Source organism: Plecotus auritus, assembly GCF_963455305.1.
Source record: "Plecotus auritus genome assembly, chromosome: 15".
Classification (NCBI taxonomy): Eukaryota; Metazoa; Chordata; class Mammalia; order Chiroptera; family Vespertilionidae; genus Plecotus; species Plecotus auritus.
Window position 1 is genome coordinate 2,282,279 of NC_137781.1, and position 21,161 is coordinate 2,303,439.

At 56.8% G+C, this 21,161-nt stretch overlaps 1 protein-coding gene across 1 annotated transcript; it reads left to right on the top strand.

Moving 5' to 3' along the window:
* The first annotated feature begins 1,296 nt into the window (after nt 1-1,296).
* On the top strand, nt 1,297-18,528 carry FBXO22 (F-box protein 22). Its single transcript, XM_080651771.1, has 7 exons — nt 1,297-1,547; nt 1,651-1,789; nt 5,080-5,167; nt 7,907-8,002; nt 12,440-12,604; nt 14,813-14,978; nt 17,219-18,528. Exons 1-7 carry the CDS (start codon nt 1,402-1,404, stop codon nt 17,649-17,651), a joined length of 1,233 nt encoding a protein of 410 aa, XP_080507897.1. The 5' UTR covers nt 1,297-1,401; the 3' UTR covers nt 17,652-18,528.
* The last annotated feature ends 2,633 nt before the right edge of the window (nt 18,529-21,161 follow it).

A 21,161-nucleotide genomic window follows, 5' to 3' on the forward strand; every position in this document is an offset into this window, starting at 1 on the left:
AAGTTTAAACCCACTAGTGAGACCAGTGACTGGGGAGGAGCCAGGGCTGGACCAGCCGGGCAGCGTTGGGGCAGTGGCTGGAGTGGAGGTCGGGGCACAGGTGCATCAGACGGGAGACCACGGTGCAGGTGGGGACCGAGGTGCAGGTGGGGGGGACCGAGGTGCAGGTGGGGGGACCGAGGTGCAGGTGGGGGGGACCGCGGTGCAGGCGGGGACCGAGGTGCAGGTGGGGGGGACCGAGGTGCAGATGGGGGGGACCGAGGTGCAGGTGGGGGGGACCGCGGTGCAGGTGGGGGGGGACCGCGGTGCAGGCGGGGACCGAGGTGCAGGTGGGGGGGACCGAGGTGCAGATGGGGGGGACCGAGGTGCAGGTGGGGGGGACCGCGGTGCAGGCGAGGGGGACCGAGGTGCAGGTGGGGGGACCGCGGTGCAGGCGAGGGGGACCGAGGTGCAGGTGGGGGGACCGAGGTGCAGGTGGGGGGGACCGCGGTGCAGGTGGGGGGACCGAGGTGCAGGCGGGGGGGGGGACCGAGGTGCAGGCGGGGACCGCGGTGCAGGCGAGGGGGACCGAGGTGCAGGTGGAGACCGAGGTGCAGGTGGGGACCGCGGTGCAGGCGGGGGGACCGCGGTGCAGGTGGGCTCGGTGCAGGCGAGGGGGACCGAGGTGCAGGTGGAGACCGAGGTGCAGGTGGGGGGACCGCGGTGCAGGCGAGGGGGACCGAGGTGCAGGTGGGGGGACCGAGGTGCAGGTGGGGGGGACCGAGGTGCAGGTGGGGGGACCGAGGTGCAGGTGGAGACCGAGGTGCAGGTGGAGACCGAGGTGCAGGTGGAGACCGAGGTGCAGGTGGGGGGGACCGCGGTGCAGGTGGAGACCGAGGTGCAGGTGGAGACCGAGGTGCAGGTGGAGACCGAGGTGCAGGTGGGGGGGACCGAGGTGCAGGTGGAGACCGCGGTGCAGGCGAGGGGGACCGAGGTGCAGGTGGAGACCGAGGTGCAGGTGGGGACCGAGGTGCAGGTGGAGACCGAGGTGCAGGTGGGGGGGACCGCGGTGCAGACGGCGGTCCAGCCGGGCCACGCGCGGACCGAGCAGCGCCGGTTCCCACACACGAGGGCGGCTTCTAAAGCGGACACCGCCCGTGGGGAAGCTGGGCTCGTGGCGCCCACAGGCTTTGAAAGAGGGGGTCGGGGGCGGCGGAGGCTTTGCTGTGCTTGCGGGACTGACAGCTGGAGGACCAGTCTCCCCGGATCCAGCGGAAGCCCGCGGCCGGAAGTCCCGCCCCATCCGGAAGTGGCGCGCGCCTGCGCAGTGTGCACCGGCCGGAGCTGGAGCCGGAGCTGGAGCTGGTGCCGCTTTCTGACCCCTCGGTGCAGCGGTCCCGCCGCGGGAACCTGCGGGGCGGGATGGAGCCGGCGGGCGGGGGCGGGGGCGGGGGCGGCGGCGGTTTCCCCGCGGACCCACCGGGCGCCTTCGTGCTGAGCAACCTGGCGGAGGTGGTGGAGCGGGTGCTCTCCTTCCTGCCCGCCCGGGCGCTGCTGCGGGTGGCCGGGTGAGCGGCGGGCCGGCGGGGCTGCGGGCGGGTCCGTGCGGGGCGGGGGCGGGGGCGGGAAGGACGCCCGCTCAGCTCACCGCCTTTGTGGTCGCGCCCGCAGCGTCAGCCGCCTGTGGAGGGAGAGCGTGCGCCGGGTGCTGCGAGCCCAGCGCGGGGTGGCCTGGATCTCGGCGGGCCCGGCGGACGCCGGCCCCCCGCAGGAGCACTGCCTGGTCAGGGCGGCGGCCTCGGAGCTGCAGGCAAGTGGGGGACGCGGGGGGCGGGGGTTGCACGGGCCGGTGCAGTGAGGGGGGGCGGGGGTTGCACGGGCCGGTGCAGTTGGGGGGGGGGGCGGGGGGTGGTTGCACGGGCCGGTGCAGTTGGGGGGGGCGGGGGGTGGTTGCACGGGCCGGTGCAGTGAGGGAGGGCGGGTGGTTGCACGGGCCGGTGCAATGGGGGTCGGGGGTTTGCACGGGCCGGTGCAATGGGGGGGGGGCGGGGGGTTGCACGGGCCGGTGCAGTGAGGGGGGGTGGGGGGTGGTTGCACAGGCCGGTGCAGTGGGGGGCGGGGGGTTGCACGGGCCGGTGCAGTGGGGGGGGGCGGGGGTTTGCACGGGCCGGTGCAGTGAGGGGGGGGCGGGGGTTTGCACGGGCCGGTGCAGTGAGGGGGGGCGGGGGTTTGCACGGGCCGGTGCAGTGAGGGGGGCGGGGGGTTGCACGGGCCGGTGCAGTGGGGAGGGGCGGGGGGTTGCACGGGCCGGTGCAGTGGGGGGCGGCGGGGGGTTGCACGGGCCGGTGCAGTGCGGGGGGCGGGGAGTTGCACGGGCCGGTGCAGTGAGGGGGTGTCGGGGGGTTGCACGGGCGGTGCGGGTGCTGGGCCGGTCTGTGAGCGCGAACTCTGGTTGTACCCCAGTTTCTCTCACGGGGTTGTTTTTTAGAGTTTGGGGATCATCATTTGCTCGTGACAGGGGAACATTTTGAAGCCTCGGGTTTAAGGACCGCATCTCCTAAGGAGGTGCCGGGGTTTCGCTGGGCCCTCGCTCACGCGTTGGGGCGCCGTCCGCACCCAGAGCTTCGCTGCGGGGCTCAGGCGGCGGGACCCTCTCCTTCCCGCGCCCACCCCCACCCCCCGCCCCTGGGAGCGAGTCCCTGTTGGTGCAGAAAAGGCGGCGGAGTCTCTCCAGCAGAGACAAAGCCAAGAGCTCGTCTGAAACCCACATATTTCCTTAAGCCCCGACACCCCGATTTCAAATGATGGGCAGCACCTGGGCAGGTGAAAACTCCAACGCGGAGCCAGAGGCAGCCTCTGCGTGCAGGCTGTGCTCATGGGGGGGGGGGGGGGGGCAGAACCATCGGAGGGTAACTGCTCCGCCCCCCCTTGTACCTCCCTGCGTGTTACCCCCAAACCAGACCTTGCACGACCACCGTCAGGGTCCGGATGTGCGGCTGACACATTCCTACCGTCTCACCCTCGTCTTCCGTTTCCCTTTGGCCACTTTTCCCAGGGCCGTCCTTCAAAGCCAAAGGATTCCGTTTAGAGTTTTAGGTTGCATTTATTCGTCCTGATTCTTTTTTTTTAAATATATATATTTTTAAATTAATTTCAGGGAGGAAAGGAGAGGGAGAGAGAGAAACATCCGTGAGGAGAGAGAATCACGGATCGGCCGCCTCCTGCACGCCCCCCACTGAGGATGGAGCCTGCAACCCGGGCCTGTGCCCTGACCGGGAATCGAACCCTGACCTCCTGGTTCCTAGGTCGACGCTCAACTACTGAGCCTCCCTGATTCTTTTTTTTTTTTTTTTAAATATATTTTATTGATTTTTTACAGAGAGGAAGGGAGAGGGATAGAGAGAAACATCGATGAGAGAGAAGCATCGATCAGCTGCCTCCTGCACACCTCCTACTGGGGATGTGCCCGCAACCAAGGTACATGCCCTTGACCGGAATCGAACCCGGGACCCTTCAGTCCCCAGGCCGACGCTCTATCCACTGAGCCACACCGGTTAGGGCCCTCCCTGATTCTTGATTCTTTGTCCTGGAACCTTTTCTCCAAGCTTTTCCTGGACGATCACAGCTCGGACACAGGTGTACATGGCAGGCCCGTCATGTTCTAAACTTAGCTGCCGATGTTGGTTAGATTGACATTATGTATCCTTGGCTGATGCTGGGCTGTCATCGTTGCTGATGTTACCTTTGATTTATTTTTAATTTTGATTTTTTTAGTAACATGGTGTCAGCCAGATGTTGCTGCTGTAAAGGTAACTCTTTTCCACCGAAGTGTTTGGTGGGGAGATACTTTGAACCTATATGTTTCTATCTTGTTTCAAAGCATTTAGGTCTCGCCGAAACCGGTTTGGCTCAGTGGATAGAGCGTCGGCCTGTGGATTAAAGGGTCCCGGGTTCGATTCCGGTCAAGGGCATGTACCTTGGTTGCGGGCACATCCCCAGTAGGGGGTGTGCAGGAGGCAGCTGATCGATGTTTCTCTCTCATCGATGTTTCTAGCTCTCTATCCCTCTCCCTTCCTCTCTGTAAAAAATCAATAAAATATATTTAAAAAAAAAAAAAAGCATTTAGGTCTCTATAGTCTCTTAGTCGCTTTTATTCAGTGGCACTAAACTATCTCTTGGTGGAGCCCTAGACGGTGTGGCTCAGTGGATAGAGCGTCGGCCTGCAGACTGAAAGGTCCCGGGTTCGGTTCCCGGTCAAGGGCACATGCCTGGGGTTGCAGGCTCCATCCCGTGTGGGGCGTGCAGGAGGCAGCCGATCCATGATTCTCTCTCATCATTGGATGTTTCTCTCCCTCTCCCTTCCTCTCTGAAATCCATAAAAATGTATTTTACCATAACCATCAACTATCTCTTGGGGGAAACCATCTTTGTTTTTTTAAATATATTTTATTGATATTTTACAGAGAGGAAGGGAGAGGGATAGAGAGCTAGAAACATCGATGAGAGAGAAACATCCATCAGCTGCCTCCCGCACACCTCCCACTGGGGATGTGCCCGCCACCAAGGTACATGCCCTTGACCGGAATCGAACCCGGGACCCTTCAGTCCGCAGGCCGATGCTCTATCCACTGAGCCACACCGGTTTCGGCTTGGGGGAAACCATCTTAAGTGGCTATGGTGGAAGTGAGGGCCTGGGATATTCATTGAAATACGGATTGTGATACTTGATGGGCAGCTTCTGATACTGCAGCGCCTGTTCCGATAGAGCAAGTGGCCTCTGGTTTCTTTGGTTTTTTTTTTTTTTTGCTGGTGCTTCATGTTCTTGTTTAAATCACCACGAGAATGAACGTCTTGAGTGAGTCGGGCATGAGTTTGCCTGGAAGAGATAATCGATGTTTCACAAATGACTGAGCTGAAAATGCAAGAGCACGCGTGAAAAATGAATGAGAAGTGGAGGGACTCAGCTTTGACCCACCGGAGTGGGGGGGCGGGGCGGAGGGGGGCGGGCAGCCACCGCCTGGACGGGGGTGAAACGTTTTTAACCACAGAAGCACTCGTCGCTTCCTGCGCTCTAATTTCAGTTCATTTTCCTCCCTGCAGAACGTGCGCATCTTACCGCAGACAGTCCTCTACATGGCCGATTCGGACACGTTCATCAGCCTGGAAGAGTGTCGGGGTCACAAGCGAGGTGACTATCCAAAGACAGCGTTGTGGGTGTTTGTCTCCTTATGTGTATTCTTTCTTTTTTTTAAAAAAAATATATATTTTATTGATTTTTTACAGAGAGGAGGGGAGAGGGATAGAGAGTTAGAAACATCGATGAGAGAGAAACATCGATCAGCTGCCTCCTTGCACACCCCCCACTGGGGATGTGCCCACAACCAAGGTCCATGCCCTTGACTGGAATCGAACCTGGAACCCTTGAGTCTACAGGCCGACGCTCTATCCACTGAGCCACACCGGTCAGGGCGGTTTTCTTTTTTTTTATTGCCTAAAGTTTTGCATATGTCTCCTTTTTCCCCAATTGACACCCCCTCCCCCAGCCATTCCCTCCCCGGGCAAACCCCCACCGCCCCGGTGTCTGTGTCCGTTGGTGATGCTCATACGCATGCTTACAAGTCCTTTGATGGCTCTCTAACCCCCCCACCTCCCTTACCAGTTGTCTCTGGATCTATTCTTGTTCATCACATTATGTTGATCATTACATCCCACATATGAATGAGACCATGTGATATTTATCTTTCTCCGACTGGCTTATTTCGCTTAGCATAATGCTCTCCATTTCCATCCATGCTGTTGCAAATGGTAAGAACTCCTTCTTTTTTACCGCAGCGTAGTATTCCATGGTGTAGATGGACCACAGTTTTTAATCCACTCATCTGCCGATGGGCACTTAGGCTGTTTCCAGATCTTAGCTATGGTGAATTGTGCTGCTATGAACATAGGGGTGCATATATCCTTTCTGATGGGTGTTTCTGGTTTCTTGGGATATAGTCCTAGAAGTGGGATCGCTGGGTCAAATGGGAGTTCCATTTTCAGTTTTTTGGGGAAACTCCATACTGTTCCCCACAGTGGCTGCCCCAGTCTGCCTTCCCACCAGCAGTGCACGAGGGTTCCTTTCTCTCTGCATCCTCGCCAGCACTTGTCGTTCGTTGATTTTATTCAAGCCTTTTGCGGTGTTAACTGATGGGGACCCGTTTACCAGAAGTAGGAATAGAGCAGTGTGACCTTGGCTCGCCGTGAGAAGCCGTAGCCTGTGTCCCAGCGGGGAGGGGCGCCCTGGGACCCGAGTTCGCCGGCGGCTGTGGGTCACCGTCCCTTTGAGTGCTGGGGCCTGTGTCTGCGGCATCTCTGTGCCGAGCAGGAAGGTACAGGAGCTCGTCTACAATCCACCTGCTGCTGCAGCCAAGTGTAACGTCCTTGGAGCAAAAGCTGTCCGTGGGCAAACTGGTGATGCTAAAGGTCACGTGTGGAATCTATCTATAATAATAAAAGGGTAATATGCTAATTAGACCGGACGTCCTTCCTGGCAAAGCCGGGGCCCGAGGGAAGCCAGCCCGGGTCCGGGGTGCCTGTGGGTGGCCAGAGGAGGGAAGCCAGCCAGGGTCCTGGGTGGTCAGAGGAGGGAAGCAGCCAGGGTCCCGGGTGGCCAGAGGAGGGAAGCAGCCCGGGTCCCGGGTGGCCAGAGGAGGGAAGCAGCCCGGGTCCCGGGTGGCCAGAGGAGGGAAGCAGCCCGGGTCCCGGGTGGTCAGAGGAGAGAAGCCAGTCTGGGTCCCGGGTGGCCAGAGGAGAGAAGCCAGTCTGGGTCCCGGGTGGCCAGAGGAGGGAAGCCAGTCTGGGTCCCGGGTGGCCAGAGGAGGGAAGCAGCCTGGGTCCGGGGTGCCTGCGGGTGGCCAGAGGAGGGAAGCCAGCCCGGGTCCTGGGTGGCCAGAGGAGGGAAGCAGCCTGGGTCCCGGGTGGTCAGAGGAGGGAAGCCAGTCTGGGTCCCGGGTGGCCAGAGGAGGGAAGCAGCCTGGGTCCGGGGTGCCTGCGGGTGGCCAGAGGAGGGAAGCCAGTCTGGGTCCCGGGTGGCCAGAGGAGGGAAGCCAGTCTGGGTCCCGGTTGCTGGCGGGGTGGCCAGAGGAGGGAAGCAGCCCGGGTCCCGGGTGGCCAGAGGAGGGAAGCAGCCCGGGTCCTGGGTGGTCAGAGGAGGGAAGCCAGCCAGGGTCCCGGGTGGTCAGAGGAGGGAAGCAGCCCGGGTCCCGGGTGGCCAGAGGAGGGAAGCAGCCCGGGTCCCGGATGCCGGAGGGAAGCCGGTGCCAGCAGCCGGGGGAAGGAAGGCCTACTCTTGCACGAATTTTCGTGCATCAGGCTTCTAGTTAAAATATAAAACAGGCCCCACCCAGGAACACATTTGTTTTTATCAGCATTTATTTTTTATTTTTATTTTTATTGTTTGAAGTATTACAAATAGTCCATATGTCTCCTTTCCTTTTTTTTCCATTGACCTCCCCCCCGGCCTCCCCTACCCCCCAGCACATGCCTTTACCTGCCCCCCCCCCAGTGTCTTGTATCCATTGGTTCATCAGCATTTTAATTGTTTTATTTTTTAAATAAATTTTTTTTATTTCAGAGAGGAAGGGAGAAGAAGAGAGAGATAGAAACATCCACGATGAGAGAGAATCACGGATCGGCTGCCTCCTGCACGCCCCACACGGGGTCGAGCCCGTAACCGGGGCCTGTGCCCTGACCGGGAATCGCACCCTAACCTCCTGGTTCCTAGGTGGACGCTCAGCCGCGGAGCCACGCCGGCCGGGCTCTATCACCGTTTTGAGACGTCCTGGCACAGCGTCCTGGTGTCAGATGGCTTCAGCTTTGTCCAGCGTTGGCCTTGCTTTCCCTCGGCGCCGTCGGTGACCTTGACTCCTGTGCCCCTGTGTCCCTGCAGCCAGGAAGAGAGCGACGACGGAGACGGCCATGGCCCTGGAGAAGCTGTTCCCGAGTCAGTGCCAGGTCCTGGGCGTCGTGGCCCCCGGGATTGTGGGTGAGCACAGTGCCCGCCGGGCGGTCTCCCCCCTGCCGCCCTGCGGGTCCGTTCCGGGTTGGGGGGGAGCTCCTTGTAGCTTAAAGCCCGAGACACACAGAAGGCGGTCCTACTTACCAGGTGTTACATGCGACGTCTATGAATGTGGTTCCTATGGACCGTCGCAGGGCTGTCTGTGTAAACCAGCTGTCCTGCTTGTCTTTCTTCTTCTTCTTCTTTTAAATATATTTTTATTGATGTCAGAGACGAAGGGGGGGGGGGAGAGAGAGAGAGAGAGAGAGAGAGAGAAACATCCATGATGAGAGGGAATCATGGATCAGCTGCCTCCTGCACGCCCCCCACTGGGGATCGAGCCTGCAACCCGGGCCTGTGCCCTGACCGGGAATCGAACCCGGGGACCCTTCAGTCCTCAGGCCGATGCTCTATCCACTGAGCAACACCAGCCAGGGCTCTTTCTTCTCCTCCTCCTCCCTCCTCCTCCTCCTCCTCCTCCCTCCTCCTCCTCCTCCTCCTCCTCCTCCTCCTCCTCTTCCCTCCTCCTCCTCCTCCTCCTTCTACTCCTCCTCCTTCTACTCCTCTTCCTCCTCCTCCTCCCTCCTCCTCCTCCCTCCTCCTCCTCCCTCCTCCTCCTCCTCCTCCTCCTCCTCCTCTTCCCTCCTCCTTCTCCTCCTCCTTCTCCTCCTCCTCCTCCTCCTTCTACTCCTCCTCCCTCCTCCTCCTCCCTCCTCCTCCTCCTCTTCCTCCTTCTACTCCTCCTCCCTCCTCCTCCTCCCTCCTCCTCCTCCTCCTCCTCCTCCTCCTCTTCCCTCCTCCTCCTCCTCCTCCTCTTCTTCCTCTTCCTCCTCCTCTTCCTCCTCCTCCTCTTCTTCTTCTTACATATTTTATTGATTTTTTACAGAGAGGAAGAGAGAGGGATAGAGAGTTAGAAACATTGATGAGAATCATGGATCGGCTGCCTCCTGCACGCCCCCTACTGGGGATTGAGCCTGCAACCCGGGCCTGTGCCCTGACCGGGAATCGAACCCGGGACCCTTCAGTCCTCAGGCCGATGCTCTATCCACTGGGCCACACCGGCCAGGGCTCTTTCTTCTCCTCCTCTTCCTCTTCCTCCTCCTCTTCCTCCTCCTTCTCCTCCCTCCTCCTCCTCCTCCCTCCTCCTCTTCCCTCCTCCTCCTCCTCCTCTTCCCTACTCCTCTTCCTCTTCTTCCCTCCTCCTCCTCCTCCTCTTCCTCCTCCTCCTCCCTCCTCCTCTTCCCTCCTGCTCTTCCCTCCTCCTCTTCCTCCTCCTCCTCCTCCTCTTCCTCCTCCTCTTCCTCTTCTTCTTCTTCTTACATATTTTATTGATTTTTTTACAGAGAGGAAGGGAGAGGGATAGAGAGTTAGAAACATCGATGAGAGAGAAACATTGATCAGCTGCCTCCTGCACACCTCCTACTGGGGATGTGCCCGCAACCAAGGTACATGCCCTTGACTGGAATCAAACCCGGGACCCTTCAGCCCACAGGCCGACGCTCTATCCACTGAGCCACACTGGTCAGGGCTTTTTTTTCTTTTTTTAAATATATTTTTATTGATTTCAGAGAGGAAGGGAGAGAGAGAGAGAGAGAGAGAGAGAGAGAGAAACAAACATCCATGATGAGAGAGAATCGTGGATCGGCTGCCTCCTGCACTCCCCACTCTGGGGATCGAGCCCACAACCCGGGCAGGTGCCCTGCCTGGGAATCGAACTGTGACCTCCTGGTTCCTAGGTCGACGCTCAGCCACGGAGCCACGCCGGCCCGGGCACCGGTCCTGTTTTTAATTAGGGCCTCACCCTTAGGATCTCATGTAACATTACTTTCCTCTTTAAGGCCTTCTCTCCAAGTACAGTCCCACTGGAGGTTACGACTTCATATGAATTTGGGGTTGGGATTCAATTTTGTCCCTAACCCCCACCTTTAAAATTCGCAACATATTACAAACATGTCCATGTTAACTAAGATGTCTGTCATTCTTTTTTTATTATATTTTATTGATTTTTACAGAGAGGAAGGGAGAGGGAAAGCGAGTTAGAAATATCGATGAGAGAGAAACATCCATCAGCTGCCTCCTGCACGCCCCCCACTGGGGATGGTGCCCACAACCAAGGTACATGCCCTTGACCGGAATCGAACCTGAGACCCTAAGTCCGCAGGCTGATGCTCTATCCACTGAGCCAAACCAGCCAGAGCTATGTCTGTTATTCTTAATGGCTACATTTCATTGTATAATGTAACTTTTTTTTTAATATTTCAAGAAAAATGATCTTTCATATGTAATGTAACTTTTAATCTTAATACCAGTTTTTCTTTTTTATTTGTTATAAAAAATTATCTTTTAAAAGTATTTTTGTTTGTGTGTGTACTTTATATAATGGTCAAATATTTTAGCCCAGGGTACATTTTTTAAAGCGGAATTGCTGTGAAGAAGTATTTACTCCCCTCCCCCCACCCCCACACACACAACTTTTTTAGAAAAACTTCAAACCTATAGAAAAGTTGAGCCCTAGCTGGTTTGGCTCAGTGGATAGAGCGTCAGCCTGTGGACTGAAGGGTCTCAGGTTCCATTCCGGTCAAGGGCACATGCCCAGGTTGCAGGCTCCATCCCCAGTAGGGGGCGTGCAGGAGGCAGCCGATCCATGATTCTCTCTCATCATGGATGTTTCTATCTCTCTCCCTTCCTCTCTGAAATCAATAAAAATATATTTAAAAAATAAAGAAAAGAGCCCTGGCCGGTGTTGCTAAGTGGATAGAGCATTGGCCTGTGGACTGAAGGGTCCTGGGTTCGATTCCGGTCAAGGGCATGTACCTTGGTTGCGGCACATCCCCAGGTGGAGGTGTGCAGGAGGCAGCTGATGGATGTTTCTCTCTCATCCATGTTTCTAACTCTCTCTCCCTCTCCCTTCCTCTCTGTAAAAAAATCAATAAAATATATTTTTAAAAAAATAAAGTTGGAAGAATAATAGTACAATACACACCCCCACGCGCTCCATCTAGTTTCACCACTTAAAGAAATGTCCCCACACTAGCTTGTTTCTTTGCAAACCATTTGGCGGGGAATCGCAGACATCAGGACTCTGTACCCTGAGACATCAGGCCTCTGTACCCCCTGAGACATCAGGACTCTGTACCCCGAGACATCAGGCCTCTGTACCCCCTGAGACATCAGGACTCTGTACCCCGAGACATGAGGACTCTGTACCCCCTGAGACATCAGGACTCTGTACCCCGAGACATCAGGACTCTGTACCCCCTGAGACATCAGGACTCTGTACCCCGAGACATCAGGACTCTGTACCCCGAGACATCAGGACTCTGTACCCCGAGACATCAGGACTCTGTACCCCCGAGACATCAGGACTCTGTACCCCCGAGACATCAGGACTCTGTACCCCCGAGACATCAGGACTCTGTACCCCGAGACATCAGGACTCTGTACCCCGAGACATCAGGACTCTGTACCCCCAGACATCAGGACTCTGTACCCCCAAGACATCAGGACTCTGTACCCCCTGAGACATCAGGACTCTGTACCCCCTGAGACATCAGGACTCTGTACCCCGAGACATCAGGACTCTGTACCCCCCGAGACATCAGGACTCTGTACCCCCCGAGACATCAGGACTCTGTACCCTGAGACATCAGGACTCTGTACCCTGAGACATCAGGACTCTGTACCCCGAGACATCAGGACTCTGTACCCCGAGACATCAGGACTCTGTACCCCCAGACATCAGGACTCTGTACCCCCAAGACATCAGGACTCTGTACCCCCTGAGACATCAGGACTCTGTACCCCCTGAGACATCAGGACTCTGTACCCCGAGACATCAGGACTCTGTACCCCGAGACATCAGGACTCTGTACCCCCCGAGACATCAGGACTCTGTACCCCCCGAGACATCAGGACTCTGTACCCTGAGACATCAGGACTCTGTACCCTGAGACATCAGGACTCTGTACCCCGAGACATCAGGACTCTGTACCCCCCGAGACATCAGGACTCTGTACCCCGAGACATCAGGACTCTGTACCCCGAGACATCAGGACTCTGTACCCCGAGACATCAGGACTCTGTACCCTGAGACATCAGGCCTCTGTACCCCGAGACATCAGGACTCTGTACCCCCCGAGACATCAGGACTCTGTACCCCCCGAGACATCAGGGCTCTGTACCCCGAGACATCAGGGCTCTGTACCCCGAGACATCAGGACTCTGTACCCCGAGACATCAGGACTCTGTACCCCTGAGACACCAGGACTCTGTACCCCGAGACATCAGGGCCGAACGCGTCCTCGGGTAGTGGCCTGGGCGCCTGTTGGCTGGTGATGCAGGCAGGGCTGATGATGCGCGCTGCTCCGAAAGCAATCCTCCGTTTGTATCGACTCTGTGGACGAAACTGCTCCCCTTTTCTCCTAGTGACCCCCATGGGCTCGGGGAGCAATCGGCCGCAGGAGATTGAAATCGGAGAGTCTGGGTTTGCCCTGCTGTTCCCTCAGGTGGAAGGAATAAAAATACAACCCTTTCGTTTTGTGAAGAACCCAAAGAACTTAACGCTAGAGAGACGTCGCTTCACCGAAGTAGGTAAGTCGCTGTCATTGCCGGCCCGTTCCCGGTCTCGGTGGGGGGTTCTGTTAGAGAGTCCGAATGAAGCGCAGGACCCCGGAGAGAGATGTGGGTGAGTCGGACGCTCGCGATGAGGTCCATTCTGAGTTTTAGAACAAGTGTGAGGTCAGCCCGGCCGGCGTGGCTCCGTGGGGGAGCGTCGACCTAGGAACCAGGAGGTCACGGTTCCATTCCCGGTCAGGGCACAGGCCCGGGTGGCGGGCTCCATCCCCAGTGGGGGGCGTGCAGGAGGCAGCCGATCCGTGATTCTCTCTCTTCATGGATGTCTCTCTCTCTCTCTCTCTCTCTCCCTCTCCCTTCTTCTCTGAAATCAATAAAAATATGTTTAGAAAAGTTAAGAAAAAGTGTAGGTTTAAGCAGACTGTCGGGCAAGAACGTGTGGCTGAAGCAGGCGGGTCCCAAGCGGTACCTGAGGCGTCAGAGAACTGGCTTAAGCGTCTCAGCTCTGATGCGAAAGCGTAATTTACCGTGAAGCGACACGCTAGCTCCTTAGGTGAAGCGAGGCCTTTTTTAAAAAATATATTTTATTGATTTTTTACAGAGAGGAAGGGAGAGGGATAGAGAGCTAGAAACATCGATGAGAGAGAAACATCGATCAGCTGCCTCCTGCACACCTCCCACTGGGGATGTGCCCGCAACCAAGGTACATGCCCTTGACCGGAATCGAACCCGGGACCCTTCAGTCCACAGGCCGATGCTCTATCCACTGAACCACACCAGTCAGGGCCGGAGTGAGGTATTTTATCTACATCTGCAAATGAATCGATTGGCACTTGCTGGTTAAAAAAAAAAAAATCACGGTTGGCATAGAAACTATTCTGTGGTGGCCCCTGGGTGTGTGCGTGCCAGCCCGTGGAGATAAGCCTCCGTTATTGGAAACGGCTCTGAACCCCGTGGGGGTAAAAGATCGTGCAGCCGCCAAGGGGGGAAATCTGTGAAGGGTTTGCTAATCAGAAAAGGGAAGGAGCCCTGGCCAGTGTGGCTCAATGGATAGAGCCTCAGCCTGAGGACGAAAGGGTCTCGGGTTCGATTCCGGCCAAGGGCACGTACCCCGGTTGCAGACTCGATCGCCAGCCCCGGTCGGAACGACGCGTTCGGGAGGCAACCAGTCGATGCGTCTCTCTCACGTCCATGTTTCTCTCTCTGTCTCTCCCCCTTCTCTTCCGCCATTAGTTTTTGTTTTATTTTTTAAATTTTTTAAAATATATTTTATTGATATTCTACAGAGAGGAAGGGAGAGGGATAGAGAGTTAGAAACATCGATGAGAAAGAAACATCGATCTGCTGCCACCTGCACACCTCCTACTGGGGATGTGCCCGCAACCAAGGTACGTGCCCTTGACCGGAATCGAACCCGGGACCCTTCAGTCCGCAGGCCGACGCTCTATCCACTGAGCCAAACCAGTTTCGGCTAAAATATATTTTATTGATTTTTTTACAGAGAGGAAAGGGGAGGGATAGAGAGTTAGAAACATCGATGAGAGAGAAACATCGATCAGCTGCCTCCTGCACACCTCCTCCTGGGGATGTGCCCGCAACATAGGGTATATTTTTATTGGTTTCAGAGAGGAAGGGAGAGAGAGAAACATCCATGATGAGAGAGAATCACGGATCGGCTGCCTGCTGCACGCCCCTTATTGGGGATCGAGCCCGCAACCCAGGCCTGTGCCCTTGACCGGGAATCGAACCCGGGACCCTTCATTCCGCAGGCTGGCGCTCTATCCTCTGAGCCAAACCGGTTAGGGCAGTGGTGGGCAAACTTTTTGACTCGAGGGCCACCATGGGTTCTTAAACTGGACCGGAGGGCCGGAACAAAAGCATGGATGGAGTGTTTGTGTGAACTAATATAAATTCAAAGGAAAGGAGCGGAGGCGAGAGCAAGAGAACCGGATAGAACAGCCGGATCCGGCCCGCGGGCCGTCGTTTGCCCACGGCTGGGTTAGGGCCTTAGTTTTTTATTAACGGGGAAACATCGTCGCCCAGATGTTGAGTCGTGTTGCAGTTTGTAGCCGCCGGGACCCTCGGCGGCTTCCCCAGCCGCACCCGCTTGTGTGTGTCAGTAACGCGGAGAGCCCGTCGCTCAGAGCGCGGAAAACGGAGCTTCCACAAAGCGGAGGTGCCGTCCCGTCTGCAGGCGTCCCTCACCGCCGCCCTTCCTCCCCGCAGGCCTCCTGGACAACCCCGAGCTCCGCGTGGTCCTGGTGTTCGGCTACAACTGCTGTAAAGTGGGGGCCAGCAGCTACCTGCAGCGGGTGGTCCGCACCTTCAGCGACACGAACGTCGTGGTGGCCGGGGGCCAGGTGGACAACCTGGTGTCGCTGACCTCTGACACGTACGTCCCCACGTCCCACCTGCCCTGCCGCCGGTTCCCCCGCGGGACGGGGCGCGTGCTTGGGGTTTGGTGACCGCGGGCGGTTTTTGTTTGTTTTTTATTTCATTTTTTGCCTCCCGCTTTATTGTTAGACACGCTGTACGAACACGAAACAGCAGACAGCAGGGGTCCTCTTGGAAATGAAAAAAAAAACAACACAAAACAAAATAGCCCTGGCTGGTGTGGCTCGGCGGGTAGAGCGTCGGCCTGCAGACTGAAGGGTCCCGGGTTCGATTCTGGCCAAGGGCTCATGCCCGGGTTGCAGGCTCGATCCCCAGTAGGGGGCGTGCAGGAGGCAGCCGATCAGTGATTCTCTCTCATCATGGATGTTTCTCTCTCTCCTTCTCCCTTCCTCTCTGAAATCAATAAATATATTAACAAAAAAAACAAAACAAAAAAAACCCCACAACAAACAAAACAGCAAGGAAGGGAGAGGTTCCAGAAACTTGATGGACCGAGCAACATAAAGCTAAAAATGGCCCTGGCCAGTGTGGCTCAATGGATAGAGCATCGGCCCGCGGACCAAAGGGTCCCAGGTTTGATTCCTGGTCAAGGGCATGTGCCCGGGTTGCGGGCTCGATTCCCAGTGTGGGTTGTGCAGGAGACAGCTGATCCGTGATTCTCTCTCCTCATGCATGTTTCTCTCTCTCCCTCTCCCTTCCTCTCTGAAACCAATAAAAAAAAAAAATATTAAAAAAGTAAATAAATAGAGCTAAAAATACCCTCCACGATTGAATATTTGTAGCTGAATATTCGGGGGGAAAAGACACCAGAGATGTAAATAATACCGAAAAGCTGCATTTATGAGACCTCACTGTGCAGGCATAGAAGGGCCAGGTGACTGTTACGGCAGCGAGAAAGGTCAGGGTCCCCTCCTCAACACACAGGAGTCTTGGTGGGGGCACATTTGCCCTTCTGTGTTTGTGCACGAATTCGTGCATGGGTGGAGTCCCTCTGAGTGGCCTGTAGGGATCGGCGGAAACCCGTAGTCCAATGCGGCCTGCAGCTCCTACCTGCCACCCCCACCCCCGCAGGGTCGAACCCCATCAGTCCCGATCAGGAGAAGCTCCCGCTGCCCCAGCATGAGCCCTGCCTCTGGCGCCCTCCCAAGCGGAGTGGCCTGTGGGATCGGGCTGAAACCGGCTCTCCAACATCCCCCGAAGGGGTCCCAGATGGAGAGAGGGCACAGGCCAGGCTGAGGGACCCCACCGGGGCCCCACGGGTGCACAATCAGGCCGGGGAGGGACCGCGGGAGGGCTCCAGGGCATGTCCAGCCCATCTCGCTCAGTCCCGATGGACGGGACCCCAGCAGCAAGCTAACCTACCAGTCGGAGCATCTGCCCCCTGGTGGTCAGTGCATGTCATAGCGAGCTGTTGAGCAGCCTTAGCATATCATTAGCATATTACACTTTGATTGGTTGTTCTGCCATTTGGTCTATTTGCATAATACCCTTTTATTATTTAGGTTATATACCTGTGTGTCTTTTATTGATTTCAGAAAGAAAGCGAGAGATAGAAACATCCATGATGAGCCCTGACCGGTGTGGCTCAGTGGATAGAGCGTCGGCCTGCAGACTGAAGAGTCCCGGGTTCGATTCCGGTCAAGGGCATGGACCTTGGTTGTGGGCACATCCCCAGTAGGGAGGTGTGCAGGAGGCAGCTGATGGATGTTTCTCTCTCATCGATGTTTCTAACTCTCTTTCCCTCTCCCTATCTGTAAAAAAATCAATAAAATATATATATTTTTTTAAAAAAAGAAACATCCATGATGAGAGAGAATCACTGCTCGGCTGCCTCCTGCACGCCCCCGACTGGGGATCGAGCTCACAACCCGGGCACCTGCCCTTGATCGGGAATCGAACCCAGGACCTTTCAGTCTGCAGGCCGATGCTCTATCCACTGAGCCACCCGGGCTAGGGCCAGATATACTATTTATTATCCATGTGTATATTTTATTGATTTCAGAGAGAAAGAGAGAGAAATTCCATGATGAGAGAGAATCACTGACCGGCTGCCTCCTGCACGCCCCTCGCTGGGGGATGGAGCCCGCCACCCGGCCGGGGATCGAACCCTGACCTCCTGGTTCCTAGGTGGGCGCTCGACCCCGGCGCCCCGCGGGCCGGGCTGATCTTGCCCGTGGACACATGGCACGTTCCGTGGTGTCCCGCGGTGAACGGCCCCGTTCTGGTTGCGTCCCCCAGGTGCCCCGTGGATGTGGATGGCACGGGCGTGGTCGGGCTGTCGGTGAGCGGCCAGCGCGTGCAGAGCGCCACGGTGCTGCTGAGCGAGGACGTGAGCGACGAGAAGGCGGTGGAGGCCGCGGTGCAGCGCCTCAAGGCCGCCGGCATCCCCGAGCGGGACACGGTGGGCTTCATGTTCGCCTGCGTGGGCCGGGGCGCCCAGTTCTACCGGGCCCGGGGCAACGTGGAGGCCGACGCGTTCCGGAAGGCCTTCCCCGGCGTGCCCCTGTTCGGCTTCTTCGGCAACGGGGAGATCGGGTGCGACCGCATCGTCACGGGGCACTTTGCGCTGCGGCGGTGCAGCGAGGTGCGGGACAGCGAGGTGCGGGACGAGGACCTGTTCCACAGCTACACGACCGTCCTGGCGCTGGTGCACCTGGGCGCCTCCAAGTGAGGCCCGGAGGCCCGCCCCGCTCACCCCCGCCGGGCCCCGCCCCGCACAGCCCCGCCCCGCCGGGCCCCGCCTTTCCAGGAACTTGGGCCCCGCCCCGCGCACCCCCGCCCCGCCGGGCCCGCCTTTCCGGGAACTTGGGAATACACGTCTTTGAAACAAAAATAACCCTACATGTATCTGTTCTGTAGCCTGGATGCTCGCAAAGGGTTCTCGGGGTAGTTTTCTAACTCCTGCGTCGGGGACCGATCCATCCATCGATCCATCGATCGCTCCATCGATCGGGACGCTGCTGGCCCAGGTCCCGTGGCTGTCGCGCGTGTCATTGAACCGGACGCCTAGGCGCCGCCGGGGACACGGGGAAGGGCCCGGGACAGGATGGAGGGGCGTCCGCGGCTCCCTGTGCAGGGCCAGCCGGTCGTTGAAGCAGAATCACGAAGACACTTTCCTCCCCCGAATCGAGGAGGAAGCGGTGCGGGGCGGCCTGAGAAATCTCTCTCCGCTCTACAGTTTGACCAGATTGTTCAGAAGCGGCCTCAGAAGCAGGGCTGACTTTTTACGCCTTTGTGATGAGAAATACGAGTTATTTCTGTCTTCCTGCTTGCCGGTTGCTCAGCGAGATGAAGGGCCACGGCGAATCGGCAGTGTTTTATTCTCCGATGAGGAAAAGGTCCCCTCCCTCCCCCTCTCTCTCCCCTCTCCCCTCCCCCCAACCCCCCCCCCATCCCCAGGTCTTCATCGCAGAATGACTGACATTTGCCTATCATCCCACCTAATCAATGTAACTAATGATTGACACTTTGTTGCAATGCTCAGTGGTCCTGACAGGACAGCAGGAAGCGCGTGGGTAAATGAAATGGAGTGTGCTGCCTTTCCCGCTTGTCTTGTCTTGTGTGTGGTTTTTTTTAAAAAATATATTTTATTGATTTTTTACAGAGAGGAAGGGAGAGGGATAGAGAGTTAGAAACATCGATGAGAGAGAAACAACCATCAGCTGCCTCCTGCACACCCCCAACTGGGGATGTGCCCGCAACCAAGGTCCATGCCCTTGACGGGAATTGAACCCGGGACCCTTCCGTCCCCAGGCCGGCACTCTATCCACTGAGTCACACCGGCTAGGGCCCGCTTGTCTGTTTTCAGTCACTCTTCCCCCCGTTTTTACCTCGGAAGGTTTTTCCTCTTCCCGCTTCCGTCTGCGATAAAAATACAGCGTTTCCTTTGGTTGGGGGTTAGCTCAGCTCAGCTCAGCTCCAGAAGTACAAAGAAAAGTTGGTCAAGGAGACAGGGCCCCGAGTGTGAGTTCTTGGATGTGATTACATAGCTGCACATACGGAAAATACCGTGTGAATCTTTGTTCCCGGGTAAACCGTACAGGAAAAAGAAATGAAAAACTGAAAAAATTTTTAAATATGAGCTGGGATCTGGGGGCGGGAGGGAAGGGGGGACGCGCGAATGAATTCTGTTATTTTTTCAGATGAATATATGAAGTGTTTTGATATTCCTCAAGCCCAGTGGGGGCCCGTTCCTGTACTATCTGGGGTTCACGTGGGTTCCTTTTTCTAGCCGAGCCTTTGGAGCTGGTTTTGAGTGGAAGATTCCTGTGGCCACGAGGCGATTGTTCCCTTGGTGGGGAACGGAAGGAAAAGCGGGGCCCGCAGAAGCCGGAGACGGACCGCACGTCCTCGCTGAACGGGGTCTGTCCACAGGGTGCTAGCACTGTGGTGACGTGACATCTAATGAAACCAGTGTTGCCATAGGCTCCTTGTTCCCATGGCAACTCATCACCGTGGTAACGAAATGGCACGGAGTGCTACAATGTTGCTCTAAATGCTACAATGTTGCTCTAAATGCTACAACGTTACTTGTAGGTCTGAGCACAAAAGTCATCACCTGAGGTCGCATGGAGAGGGAGGGGAGTCATCCTCCAACCAAGTTAGAACGAAAGAATGTGCTGCAACTGTGAAAGGCTGATCTTAACTAAAAGCAGTCATGACAGGAATAGTTACTGTCTCTGCTAAAAACAAGTAAATGTCCCTAGAAGCGGCCACTGTTGTAGCCACTTGTGAAACCCGAGAAGGATCACACGAAAATGTGGACGCGGGCGCCAGGGGAGAAGCGAAGGGGCTGGCAGCGTCTTCCCGCACCGGACGGCCTTCTCCTGGGAGAGGGGCTGACCAAGAGGGTGGTTTGTTTAATCAGGACATTAAAAAACATTCACTTCCGTGATGCGCTTTCCAAGAAGAATCTTCCCGGCGTGCAAAGGGAGTATACACAGAGTGGCCAGATGATGATGATCTCTGAACGCATAATAATCTGGCCACTCGGTATATATTAGAGGCCCGGTGCATGGATTCGTGCATGGGTGGGGTCCGGCCAGCCTGGCCAGGGGGAGGGGACATGGGCAATTGGCTGGCCTGCCTGGTGGTCAAATTCCTGGTTGAGGAGACCATTTGCATATTAGCCTTTTATTATATAGGACAGGGGTCCTCAAACTTTTTAAACAGGGGGCCAGTTCACTGTCCCTCAGACCGTTGGAAGGCCGGACTATAGTTTAAAAAAAAAAACTATGGCCCTAACCAGTTTGGCTCGGTGGATAGAGCGTCGGCCTGCGGACTGAAGGGTCCCAGGTTCGATTCTGGTCAAGGGCATGTACCTGGGTTGTGGGCACATCCCCAGTAGGGGGCGTGCAGGAGGCAGCTGATCGATGTCTCTCTCTCATCAATGTTTCTAATTTTCTATCCCTCTCTCTTCCTCTCTGTATAAAATAAAAAATAAAAAAACAAAACAAAACAAAAAAACAACTATGAACAAATTCGCACTGCAGGCCCCGGACGAGTTGGCTGCTAAGCAGGACAGGCAGCGGCACCCGGCGGGCCGGATACATGTCCTCGGCGGGCCGCATGTGGCCCGCGAGCCGTAGTTCGAGGATGCCTGATATAGGATATACACTGAGTGGCCAGATTATTATGATCTCTGAACGCATAATAATCTGGCCACTCAGTGTGTGTATATATATATATATATGTATATTAGAGGCCCGGTGCATGAATTCGTGCATGGGTGGGGTCCGGCCAGCCTGGCTAGGGGGAGGGGACATGGGCGGTTGGCCGGCCTGCCTGATGGTCGAACTCCTGGTCAAGGGGACCATTTGCATATTAGCCTTTTATTATACAGGATAGACACTGAGTGGCCAGATTTTTATGCGTTCAGAGATCATCATCATCTGGCCACTCGGTGTATTCCCAGCCCCTTCCCAAGTGGAAGTGAACTTCTCCTGGGCCCGTAACGACCCTGGGAAGTAAAGGGAAGGCAGGCCTTATGACTCCGACCGGGAAACAGAAACCTGCTCGTCGATGTGGGGGATCCTCCGGGACCTCTTCCCGGAGGAGGGGCCCGGCAGCCAGGTCACCACACAGGTCCCCCCTCTAGCATGCCTGAGCCCGGATGCCTGGCAGACACCCCGCCTTCTCAGCAAGTCAGAGGCCAGAGCGCCAAAGCTCTGCCATGTATTAA

Excerpts from the sequence above, each read along its gene's own strand:
- FBXO22 (XM_080651771.1), top strand. The coding sequence starts at position 1,402 with ATGGAGCCGGCGGGCGGGGGCGGGGGCGGGGGCGGCGGCGGTTTCCCC. Across the intron at positions 1,548-1,650 it reads GCGCTGCTGCGGGTGGCCGG|CGTCAGCCGCCTGTGGAGGG; the intron begins GTGAGCGGCGGG and ends TCGCGCCCGCAG. Across the intron at positions 5,168-7,906 it reads GTGTCGGGGTCACAAGCGAG|CCAGGAAGAGAGCGACGACG; the intron begins GTGACTATCCAA and ends GTGTCCCTGCAG.